At 46.8% G+C, this 13182-nt stretch overlaps 1 protein-coding gene across 4 annotated transcripts in view; it reads left to right on the top strand.

Moving 5' to 3' along the window:
* ATP2B4 (ATPase plasma membrane Ca2+ transporting 4) overlaps window positions 1-13182 on the top strand; it is a 98655-nt gene that overhangs the window by 51263 nt on the left and 34210 nt on the right. For all 4 annotated transcript variants that reach the window (XM_084865835.1, XM_084865834.1, XM_084865837.1 and 1 more), the window contains exon 3: window positions 12364-12561. In XM_084865835.1, the coding sequence (XP_084721961.1) occupies window positions 12364-12561 (198 nt within the window). The remainder of the gene's footprint in view (window positions 1-12363; window positions 12562-13182) is intronic.

Raw genomic sequence — 13182 nt, 5'->3', positions numbered from 1 at the left:
TTCTTTTCTTTTTTTCTGACCAAAGAATATTCCTTTGTATATACACACTGAGTGGCCAGATTATTATGATCTCTAAACATATAATAATCTGGCCACTCAGTGTATATCCTATATAATAAAAGGATAATATGCTAATTGTCCCCCCGAGCAGGAGTTTGACCAGCAGGCAGGCTAATCAACCACCCATGTCTCCTCCCTCTGGCCAGGTTGGCCGGACCCCACCCATGCACAAATTCATGCACCAGGCCTCTAATACACACACACACACACACACACACACACACACACACACACACACACTGAGTGGCCAGATTATTATGCGTTCAGAGATCATAATAATCTGGTCACTCAGTGTATATACAACAGCATTTTTATCCACTCATCTATTGATGGGCACTTGGGTTGCTTCCATATCTTGGATAATGTAAATAATGCTGCAATGAGCATATTTTATTATTTTATATTATTTTAAATTAGTATTTCAGGTTTCTTGGAATAAGTACCTAGAAGTGGAATTACTGGGTCCTAAGGCAGTTCCATTTTTAAGTTTTTGAGGAACCCCCATACTGCTTTCCACAGTGGCTGTACCAGTCTGCATTCCCACCAACAGTGCACAGGCTCCCTTTCTCCACATCCTCACCAACACTTACTGTTTGCTGATTTATTGATGACAGCCATTCTGACAGGTGTGAGGTGATATTTCATTGAGGTTTTAATTTATATTTCTCTGATGATTAGTGACTTTGAGCATCTTTGCATCTGTATATTGCCACATTTGTATGTTCTCTTTGGAGATGTGTCTGTTTAGGTCCTCTGCCCATTTTTTAATTGGATTGTTTGTTTGTTTTTGGTGTTGAGTTCTTCACAAATTTTTTATGTTAACCCCTTATTGGATAGATCATTGGGAATATCCTCTTCCATTCAGTAGGTGGTTTTTTTCATTTTGTTGATGGTTTCCTTTGCTGTACAAAAACTTTTCCCTGATGTAGTCCCATTTATTTATTTTCTCTTTTGTTTCCCTTGCCTGAGGAGATACATCAGAAAAAATATATATATTGCTAAGAGAAATATCAGAGATTTTACTGCCTATATTTTTTTCTAAGATATTTATGGTTTCAAGTCTTACATTTAAGTCTTTAATCCATTTTGAATTATTCTTGCTTATGGTATATGAAGGTGGTCTAGTTTCATTTTTTGCGTGTATCTATCCAGTTTTCCCAGCACCATTTATTGAGTAGACTGTCTTTACCCCATTGTATGTTCTTGCCTCCTTGTCAAATATTAATTGACCCTACAAGTGTGGGTTTATTTATGGGCTCTCTGTCTGTTCCATTGATCTATATGTATGTTTTAATGCTGGTACTATGCTGTTTTGATTACTATAGCCTTGTAGTATAGTTTGATATCAGGTTTGATATCTCAAGATTGGTGGAGTCTTTGTGTTTCCATATGAAATTTGTGGTTATTTGTTCTAGTTCTATGAAACCACCATTGATATTTTGATAGGAATTATGTTGAATCTACAGATTGCTTTGGATAGTATGGACATTTTAATATGTTAATTCTTCCAATCCATGAACTCAGTATATGCTTTCATTTATTTATATCTCTTTCTGGAGTGTCTTACAATTTTTCAAATATCTGCTTGGTTAAATTTATTTATAAGTAATTTTTTGTGGCAGTTATAAATGGAATTGTTTTCTTAATTTGCCTTTCTAATAATTTATTATTAGTATATAAAAATACAATCAATATCTGAGCATTTATTTTGTATCCTACTACTTTACTAAATTTATTTATCAGTTCTAATAGATTTTTGGTGAATTCCTTAGGTTTTTCTATGTACATTATATGTTACCTGAGAATAATGACAGTTTTACTTCCTCCTTTCCAATTTGGATGTTCTTTATTTCTTTTTCTTATCTGATTGCTTGGCTAAGACTTCTAGTACTATGTTGAAAAAGAGTGGTAAAACTAGACTTCCCTTCTCTTTTTTTTTTTATCTTAAAGGAAACATTTAGTTTTTGCCTATTGAGTATAAATGTTGGCAGTGGGTTTGTCATATGTAGTCTTTTTTATGTTCAAGTATGTTCCTTTTATTCCCACTCTGCTGAAAGTTTTTATTATAAATGGATGCTGGATTTTATCAAATGCTTTTTCTGCATCTATTGATATGATATATGATTTTACATACTTTATTTTGTTTATGTGGTGTATTATGTTAATTGATTTTCAGATATGTACAAACATTGCATCCAGGAGTAAATCCCACTTGATCATGGTGTATGATCTTTTTAATGTATTGCTGAATTTTATTTGCTAATATTTTGTTGAGGTTTTTTCTTTTGCATCTATGTTCGTTGGGGATTTTGGCCTATAATTTTCTTTTCTTTGTAGGGTCTTTATCTGGTTTTGAAATTAGGATAATGCTGGCTTCATAAAATGAGCTTGGGAGTCTTTCCTTTTCTTGAATTTTTTAGAGTAGTTTGAGAAGGATAGGTGATAGTTATTCTTTGAATATTTGGTAAAATTTAACCATGAAGCCATCTGGTCCAGATCTTTTGTTTGTTGGGAGTTTTTTTTTTTTATTACTACTTCAATTTTATTAGGTATAATAAGTCTATTCAGATTTTATGTGTTTTTTTTTCTTTGATTCAACTTTGGGAAATTGTATGCTTCTAGGTATTCAACCATTTCTTCTCGATTGTCCAATTTGTCGGCATATAGTTTTCATAATATTTTCTTTTGTATTTCTGTGGTGTCAATTGTTACTTATACTCTTTTCTAACATGGTTTTATTCTTGTAAATTTACACATTCTAGAGGAAGGTGGGAATTAATTTAAAATTTTTAAGTCATATATACCCTTTCTCTCAACAGGCCAAAAGGTGCTAAGTTAGTTGCCTAATGGAATGTTTTATGTTTTCTGACTCACAGTTCTCATGCTAGAGCAGCAACAGGGAAACTCAAAGCACAGATCATTTAAGTTTATTTTATTTATCAACATAAGAACATCCAAACCTGTAGAGAATTCTCATGAGAGTTTATTTGAGCCAAACCATTGACATGCTGGGAAGTGAGCTCTCAGGTGCTCCGAGAATGACAGTTTCGCAGCTCCTTTTACTCATTCAGAATTAAAGGAGGGAATGGAAGGAAGGTTCCATGGAGGTTGGGAGAAAGCAATTTCTGTGATTGGATTACAGGCTGTGTCCTTCTTTCCCCAAAGAACTTTCCCACATTGGTCCTCAGCTGTGCTACCCTTTTTTAGGAAAAAGAAAGATGTTTTATGAGGAGGAGCCAACAGTAGGGAGAAGATCTATGCCCAGACTAGAAAGGACAGAGAAGGGGAGCCTTCACTAAAGAATAAATCATTACCTGTGGACTTGGTCCTGAAAGGTAAAGACTGTTCCTGTTGAATTTGCATCTAGAAGAATGTTGGTGGGAATTATATCTCATGTGCCCTCTCTACCCTTCTACTTCCCTCCTCTGCAGAGTTGAGGGTGTGACATGGGATACAGAGGGCTTACAGTTCCTTTGCAATCACATTCAACAAATACTTAATGTCTAGCCGGCGCTGGGGACACAATGATGAGCCCGGCAGGCACAGTTCCTCCATCCATAGAACTGACAGGCTATAAGAGAATACCCGGAAAGTAAGGCAGTTTCAGAAATATTGTCAGAGCGCAGTGATGGGTGTTAACGGGAGTACACACGTATGGGGACCTAGGCTGAAGGGATTGCAGGGGACAGGAAGGAGGCCTAGGAGTTGGAGACAGAACTCCTGTATCATCGGCCTGCCTCAGGAAGCTCTGGGTTGGCCATGCTCTACCCTCAGTCTTCTGGCTGGTCTAATCATCAAGTAGACATGAGAAAATAACCACACTTAATACATGCATGTGAATGGAACCCCACATACATGAGAGGGTTAGAGACCCCACTTGCACGAGAGGTTCAGAGTCAGAAGGGGTCATGGAAGTTATAAGACACTGAGCTAGGGGTGAGGTAAGGGGCGTTGTGGCTTCAAAGGGTCATTGCAGGATGATCAGAAGAAAAAAATAAAAGTTTGTTCTGCCATTTGGAGAAGTCAAAATGTTACCTCCGATGATCTCTTATATCTGGGGAAGCCCCTAATTCAAGTTCTTCTAGGAGGTTAGAGGGAGGGGCGTACGTTTCTCCTGAGCCTGAGGCGAAAATTGCCTTTAGCTCAAAACAATCCACACACCTCAGAAACGCATCTCTGGGCGGCTGTTCTGAAGCCCCAGGTAATTGCTACCCCTTACTGAATGTCCCTGGCTTTCGGTATAAGCATCTGTGCCCAAGCGCTGAGCATCTACTAGGCTTAAGGAGCTGAGTTCCTTTGGGGAGTCAATGGCAGGAGGGGAGAGAATCTTTTATAAGATAATCAGCCCGAATTGCAATTCTGGTTCATTAACCGAAGAATTTAGGTTAATGTCTCCTCCATGTGAAGACCTTAGGGCTTTCACGGCTCCTTTTGCCGTGTTCAGGAGGCATGTTCTACCAAGCACTGCTCGTTTCTTTCCACAAGCTGGGACAGCCTGGGGTGGTGGCAGCTTGGGATTTCTAATAGCATGGTCGATCCGGAAAACCAATCTGAACACCTAGCCCCCAATAAGTGTTCACCTATACAACACTACTGCATTACTATTAGCCCTTCCAGCACTAATATCACTTCCATAAGATATTCGAGAAATAAAGGTGTATGGAGTAATATAAAAAAGTTCTAGTATTTTTCCTGGCCTCGACAGATGGAAGCACACCCACTCCTTAGAGACCACCGCTGTAGAGAGCGTTAGTGTGGAGGGGAGTGGAGTGGAGGGAACTGGAGAGTGAGTGACTGTGGATGGAACAGATATAAGATGGGCAACTGGCTTCTTTTTTTTTTTTTTAATATATTTTATTGAATTTTTACAGAGAGGAAGGGAGAGGGATAGAGAGCTAGAAACATCGATGAGAGAGAAACATCAACCAGTTGCCTCTTGCACAGCCCCTCCCAGGGATGTGCCCATAACCAACGTACATGCCCTTGACCGGAATCGAACCTGGGACCTTTCAGTCCGCAGACAGATGCTCTACCACTGAGCCAAACCGGCTTCGGCAGCAACTGGCTTCTTGGAGACTTTCTTCTCTCTCTGTTTGAGGATATCCGTGGTTAGGATCTCAGCGGTTTCAGGATAGAAGCAGAGCGGAGCTACCTCTCTCTCCTCTCGCCCTCTGCCCCGTAGCCACCCCTGGCACCCTTGCTCCACTTCTACTAAAGATGCCAAATAAATTATCCTAAAAGTAATGTATGTGCTTGTGGCTGCAGAGATTCACAGCCTGCAGAGGTCACCTTTGGGGCAGATATGTTAGCCCTGATTTAAGATGCGAGAGAAACTCCAAACAACAGAGCATGTTGGAGAGAGAGAGGGGGAGGAGTGGGGAGAACAAACCAGCTCAGACCACCAGAAAGCAGCTCTGCTGGGAAGTGAGTAGTCCAGGCAAGCCCAGTCGCTCCATAAAAGGAATGTTTAGTACTTGGTGGAGGGGTGGGCAAGATTTTCACAAAACCTGGGGGAAGCAGCATCACCGACAGCCATATGGTGGATGATTGAGAAAAAAACAGGAGCGTAAACGTGGCCGCCCTCAGTCCCTCCTCCCTGCAGGGAATTCCACGGTGCATCCTGGGAGTTCTGTCTGGCTTGCACTCCTGCCTAAGGTTGAATTAGGCCAACGGTGCGTGACAGCAGCGGGCCTTCTCTCGCTAGCTCAGCCCCAGGCTCTGGGGGTTCTTTTCTACCCAGCCCCTCCCTGCCCAGAGCTGGGCTTCTGGGTTAGCTGGCATGAAGCTGCCAGGCAGGGGGGCAGAGAAATCTGGTTGGGGAGAGCAGCTACATCTTCCTGAACCTGAGCACCTGCCCTGCTCTCTCCCCTCCCACTAGCCGGGAACCCTCTGCGCTGCAGAAGCGGTTGTGCGGTATTTTTTTCTTGTTTTTGTTTTGTTTAAAAAAAAAATTATATATATATATATATATATATATATATATATATATATATATATATATATAATTTTTTTTTTTTTAACAGAGAGGAAGGGAGAGAGATAGTTAGAAACATCAGTGAGAGAGAAACATCAATCAGCTGCCTCCTGCACACCCCTATTGGGGATGTGCCTGTTACAAAGGTACATGCCCCTGACTGGAATCGAACCTGGGACCTTTCAGTCCGTAGCTGACGCTCTATCCACTGAGCCAAACCGGTTTTTGGCACGAGGTTTGTTTTGAATTGCACCTTCTTGTTGCTGCCCTGCATGGAACCGTCGAGGGGGTCGGTTCCTCTTGACCCTGGACTGAGGCCGGTGCTGCCTCTCGCTGGAGGGAGGCCTTTGCTCTTCTGGATGAGCTCTGAGGTGTGAGCTGGGAGTGTGACCCGGATGGAAGCACCTGCACGCAGTGTGGAGAAGGCGGCCCAGGAGAAGGTGCGGGGCCTTGGGGGGCTTCCCGCTGACAGAGTCGGGTGTTCAAAAGGGGCCCAGAGCAGAGGGCCAGGTAAGGGGCTGTTCCCTGGGGACACGCCCACCTCCGCAGGGTGTTTTGGAAGAGAATGAGGCAGGGGGCATTCTTCCCCAAGCCCGCCTCCTCCTGCCGGCCCCTGGGGACGAGGCTTCATCTCTGGGTTAACTGGAAGGCCAGCCTGCGGATGTGTTCAGCTGGAGAAACTGAAGTTGGAAGCAGCTCTGCTCAGCAGCAGGAACTAGCTAAAGCCTGTGGGTTCCTTTTCTTTCTTTTTAAATTTATTTTTATTGATTTCAGAGAGGAAGGGAGAGGGAGAGAGAGGTAAAAACATCAGTGATGAGGGAGCATCATTGATCAGCTGCCTCCTGCACGCCCCACACTGGGGATCAAGCACGCAGCCCGGGCATGTGCCCTGATTGGGAATGGAACCATGACCTCTGGCTCATAGGTCGACACTCAACCACTGAGCCACACTGGCCAGGCATGCTTGTGGCTTCCTGTATTGACTTGAAGCTACTCCTCCCCGTAGCCCCTCGCCCGGGGTTTCTAAGGTAGGCCTTGAAAGGCATTCTGATGTCTGTGCTCCTGTCCCAGAGAGGACTGCCTTCAAGTCAAGCCCAGAGAAGCCTCGCCCTTGTGCTGCCTGTGTGGGCGAAGATTCGGCTGTCTCTCTGGTGAGGTGTCATCACTCAGACAGCTGGGAAGTCCCTCGTGAGGCCCAACCCAGCCAGCCACACCCTTCCTGGGGCTGAGCTGGTTCTGATAAAGAAGGGTGCCTCTGCCCACAGTCCTGGGCCTCCTAGGACCCCTTCTGCTGGAGCCGGGCCATGGAGCGCCGGCGCAGCGTCCCGCCCTCGCCCCGGGCCCCAGCACAGCGCCGCACACACACATTTTCCATCTCCCGCCCGCCGGGGCAGGGGCCTGTCACTCCCAGCGTGGGGTGGGGGCGATGACGTCACAGCCTGCATTCCTGTCACCTCTCCCAGCTCCTGTGTTCAGTCTGGCCCCGGCTGAGCACTCCTGTGTGGGTAGACTTTCCCATGTCCTGGTGGACAAGGTTTCTCTCCTTTTCTTGACGTCTTGTAGGGGAAACCCTTTTCCTATGTTCCCAGCATGCTCTCCCTGCCAAGCCTTCCTCCCCCTCCAGGAAGCCCAGCGTTTGAGAAGCAGCGCAGAGATCAGGGCTAAACCCCTCTCCTGGGCTGGACGAGGACTAGTGTGCGATTACAGCTGCTGGGCGCGGGCCCAGCGGCCTCTCAGGGGCAGGGAGAGTTGGAATGGCAAGCCCAGAATCGGGGATTGGCCAGGCTCCCAGCCCCACATGGCCTCCTGTGCCATGCCACATGTCTGAGGGAGGATTCCCAAGGCTACTATGCTAATAGCCCAGCCTGCCCCTCCCTGCACGGGGCATGCTGGGAACTGGGACAGCCCCGTGGCTTCTTAAGGTAGCTAGTGAAGAGCGTAGGGTGATTAAGGTGGAGCACACAGAGGAGAGAAAATGGCACAAAGGAAGTACGTGTGGGACTGAGGGCCTCTAGGTGCGAGCAAGGCCTGACCTTTCCTGTTTTCCATGCTGTGTCTGGTTTCGTTCGCTTGGGTCCAAGAAAGCCCAGAGGGAACCTTTGATGAATACAGAGGGTATAGGTTGGACTCTGACAGACGTGGTGTCACCCCATCCTTGAGGGCAGAGCTGACTCACCCCAACTGTAAGCAGTGGTTACGGGCTGATCTGCTTAGAGGCACAGGAAAGCACCTTGAGGGACTGCCCTGGGTGGATAAAGTGGGGTGGCCAACCCTCTCTGTTGGCCTGGGACTGAGGGGGTGTTCTTGGCATTCCCAGGAGGCGGGAGCTTCATTGTACAAACACCAGGGAAGTCCCAGGCAAACCCAGACAAGCCCTTGGCCCCAGGACGTAACCTCAGGGAAGCAGCTGCCTCTGCCCAGCTCCTCTGTGGCCAGGTTGGCATCCAGTGGCTCCCGGTGGAGCCCGACAGCCTCGGTCACATGCTCTGCTTGAGTAGTTACCTAACCGCTCCATGTCTTAGTTTGCTTATATGTAAAGTGGGGGTAAGAGTAGCTAGTGCATGGGGTTATTTCACATGAGAAGACACAGAAGTACCTAAGGAAGCGTCTGACACAGACGTCACTTAAATGTTGGCAAACTTATGTACTGCTCATTTATTCAGCTCACTCAACAGATATGGATGGGTACCACGTGTCAGGCACTGCTGCGGACCTCAGGAACAGTCAGAAATCCTGCCCTCGTGGAGGGGATAGACAAGCAATCAGTGAATGTGTTCTAGCATATATTAGGGGAGAAGGCCAGGAGAGGGGACCATGAGCAGGGTAAGGGAGACGGGGAGTGCTGGAGCAGAGAGTCCTAATGTTAAATACAGCGGTCAGGGAAGGCCTCACTCTGAAGGTGACGTTTGTACGAAGACCTGAGGAGGGGAGGGAATGACCCCTACCTGGTGAAGAGGAATCTGAGCAAAGGGAACGCGGGCCCCGAAATTGAAGCATGTGGAGTGCGTTCAGAGACTGAAGGGAAGGCTAGCTTGGCTGGGATCTCCGAGGCCAAGGGGAAGATGGTAGGAGGTAAGGAATGGGGGATCTGGGGGCTCCTAGGGGGTCTTATTGGCCATCATACGGTCTTCAGTGCCCAGTTTCACTCCAAGGAAAAGCCACCAGAGGATTCTGAGGAGATGAGTGTCATGAGTTGGTTTGGAGAATATCATTCTGGCTGCTCTATTGAAGAGAATGAGAATAGAAGGCAAGAGGGGGAAGCAAGGAGACCAGTTAGAAGGCAGTTGTAATAATCCAGGCAAGAGATGATGATGATGGTGATGATGATGATGATGATGATGATGATGCTTTAGACCTGGATGGTAGCCATGGAAAAGGAGAAATGAGCAGGCCTGCGATGTATTTTGAAGGTAAAGCTAACAGGATTTCCTGACTGAATGGCTATAATAGATGAGAGAGAGGGAGAGAGAGAAAGGGAAAGGGAGAGGGAGAAGGAAAGAGAAGGGGAAGAGTCAAGGATGATTACACGGTATTAATATGAGAACAGAGAAAGGCAGAGCCGCCTCACATGGGTGGTGGTTGCTGTTGTGGTTGTTGCTGTGGTTGTTGTTGGGCCTTCATTAAGCCACTGTGATGTTCCTTATGTTGATCCCTAACATCTGATGTCATGGTTTGCCCTCACAGCGTGTACTCGCTCTTGTAAAGGAGGCAACGACCACTCTTTTTTGTGAATCCCGTTACACCATGAATCCCATGACATCGTGAATGACTTTATATTGTGAACCCTGCCTCCTTGAGAAGCATCCCAAGTAGACCGGCAGATGATGAGAACTCCTGTTCCCTCAAGCAAGGCTGGCCCTCCAGCACAGCAGTCCCAACTTGGCACAGCCTTGCTGCCTGGGTCCCTGGGGAGGAGGAACCAGCAAGCCCTGCCCCTGGCAGCTCTGCCTCTGCCTGCCTGGGGATTAAGATGCCCTGCCCAGGAGCACTCCTTTCCCAGGCCCTGGCTTTCCTTCCCCGCTGGGAGCCTGACTTCTCAGAGCCTCTAGGAAGCAGCCTACTTGCCTCCAATGCTCTTGCCAAGGCATGCTCCCCTGCAGAGCTCAGCAGTGCCACCCAGAGGCCAGGGTGGTGCCGCTGGGCCCTGGGAGGCAGGAGGCTGGGAATATGAGCATCGGGCACCACTCCCCCCACCAGCTCCTGTTTTCCTCCCCTAAACACAAGCTCTCGAATCCCAGACTCCCCACGTGTGGATGCCAGTTCACTCTCCCTTTGCATCCAGGCAGGGCCCCAAATCCACCTTCACAGGCAGGTGAGTGTCTCGTGACGGAGAGGCTGTCTCAGGCCCTGTAAACACGACTCCCTTCTCAAAACCCGTTTTTGTCTGAAAGCCTTCCTCAGTCTAACCCGCATCTTCCCTCTTGCCTAGCTAAGGTAACACTCTTGGAGCCTATTCAGTGGAGAGGGTGAGTCGATATTTGCCCTCATGCTACACCCCCACCCGCGGCCAGGGGAAGCCCTGCATGTTGGCTTCAGTCTGAAGAAGCCCCCTGGCACCAGTGTCTCCGTTTTTTCCTGGCAGAGTCCTGTCATCTGCTTTTCTTTGCACTGTTGTTTGTGATGTTGTTTTTTAAATACGTTTATATTGATTTCAGAGAGGAAGGGAAAGGGAGAGAGAGATAGAAACATCAATTATGAGAGAGAATCATGGACCGGCTGCTTTCTGCATGCCCCACCCTGGGGATCCAGCCTGCAACCCAGGCATATGTCCTGACCCGGAATCAAACCGTGACCTTCTGGTTCATAGGTCGACGCTCAACCACTGAGCTGTCTGGGCTGGGTTCTTTGCATTCTCTGAAGCTCTGTTGGCTGATTCTCACCCTCCTCATCTGCTGGCTTTTTTCATGACAAAGTTGCCCCACCCTGCCTGTGAGGACCCACCCAACTGTGCAGCCAGTGACTTCAAGTGCCCAGAGGGGCCAATTTGCTGTTTGTTGTGTGGAAACAACTTGAAGCCAGCCAATGGGCAGGAATGAAAACTTTAGGATTTTCCCACTTCCCTTAAAGTGTGAACCCCTGGGGCCCAGCAGAGAGGCCTAGCTGTAAGAAAAGCACCGGGAATAATTCTGTTTCCTCTCTGGGAACATGCTCAGAACATGTGTGCACACTGGCACAGGTATGCAAGCATGTCTGTGTTAGTGGGAGCATGCTGGTTCTCAAGGATGGCGTACTCTCTGACTTTGTAGCTCCACCTTTTGTTTTGTTTTGTTTTGTTTTTATTCCACCTGAATAGCAGTACTTCTCTTAGTACCTAGTACTTAGTCTAGATATGTAGTACTTAATAGAATAGCAGTACCTCTTCGTGGGGTGTGCTATTGTGTCTTTGTGTGTGTGTCAGAGAGGGAAGGGGATGTGTGCGCAGAGGGGATGCCCAAGGTTGGAGTCTCGGTGCCTCTTTTCTGTGGATCTCCAGCCGCTGAAATCAGGACACCTGGTGGGGCTGTCTCCTCGCCTCCTAGCATGACCTTGAGCAGACAGCTTGTTCTTTCTGGCCTTTGTGTGTGAGCCGATGGATGGAAGCGAACTCTGTTTTTAAATCATCGCCAGCATATACATGCTAATATGAGAGAGAAGTACTGTGAGCCCAGAAAACGTTTTTTAAAATATATTTTTATTGATTTCAGAGAGGAAGGGAGAGGGAGAGAGAAACATCAATGATGAGAGAGAATGTTTGTGTCCTTAGAGCTGGAGCCTGGTGCATAGCTCAGGAAGGAGATGAAGTGTAGGAATAAGCTAGCTTCCCCGGGAGACTAAGGAGGGTGAGTGGCCGCTGTGACCACCTGGTTGCAGTTTACCCATTTTTTTTTTTTACTGAACGTTTCACACCCCTGGAGTCCTGAACAGATTGGGGCAGTTTGGCCACCCTAACTGGATCTCATACTTGGGCATATTAGGAAGCAAGGGGTCTTTTTGTTGTTGTTTTGTTTTGTTTTGTTTTGTTAATCATCACCTGAGGGTGTTTTTCCATTTTTTTTTTTTTTAATTTTTATTTTTTGTAGAGAGAGAATGGAAGGGAGAGACAGAGGAAACATTAATGTGAGAGAGACACTTCAATTGGTTGCCTTTGTACACGCCCCAACCAGGGCTAGGGATCGAGCCTGCAATTGTGGTACATGACCTTGACCAGAATCAAACCCAGGATCCTTTAGTCCTCAAGCCAATGTTCTAACCACTGAGCAAACCTGCTAGGGCTCAGGGGGTCTTTTTTTGTAAAGAGGTCTTTTCACTGCTTTCCTCTAACATTCATCTCTTCCCCTGTCTCCTTTCAGGTCTCTCTGGGAACCCAGCAGATCTGGAAAAACGTAAACAAGTATTTGGACAGAACTTAATCCCCCCCAAAAAGCCCAAGACCTTCTTAGAATTAGTGTGGGAAGCCCTTCAAGATGTCACCCTCATCATCCTGGAGATCGCAGCCATCATCTCCCTGGTTCTGTCCTTCTACCGCCCCCATGGTGAAGAAAATGAAAGTGAGTGTCTTGGACTGCCCCACAGAACTCTGACCTGGCTCTTTCCCCAACCACCAAAAAGCACTCCGTGGTTGACAGATTATAGCTTAAATAATCTGTCATTTCCCCCATTATTCAGGATGGGTTCTCTAAAGGAAGCCAACAAGTAGCTAATAAGCTATTCTCCCAACCCATTCTGGTCCCAGGGTCTTCTCCTCCTTCTCCCGTGAAATCCTTATGTGGAATGCCACAAATCCTCTACCCTCACCCAACCAACACGACCTGCTTCCCAGCGGGCCCAACACAAATATTGGCATCTGGGACCATAACAGCAGGCGCCTGACTGTGTCAGGAGTCATAAGTTCTTTACATGTGACCTGCCTATGATTTGCATTGACATGTTTTGCACTATTTATTCAGTTGCTACTCTTGGGTTAACATATAGTGATGGAATGAAGCCCAATCCTGTTGTCCTCCAATATCCCTCGAGGGAAGCTCTCTTACCCAAGAGTTTAATTTTTTTTTTATGATTCTCTTTCCTTGACGTTCCATTCTGAGGGATTGCAGAAGCACTACCCCCATTGTTTCAATGTCAATCAAAGCACCTAGGTGACCCTCTCTTTCTCTCCTTTCGATGGGCCA

This window comes from Pipistrellus hanaki (assembly GCF_964339955.1).
Source record: "Pipistrellus hanaki genome assembly, chromosome: 18".
In the NCBI taxonomy this organism is placed as follows: Eukaryota; Metazoa; Chordata; class Mammalia; order Chiroptera; family Vespertilionidae; genus Pipistrellus; species Pipistrellus hanaki.
This window is presented reverse-complemented; position numbering and strand designations above follow the sequence as displayed.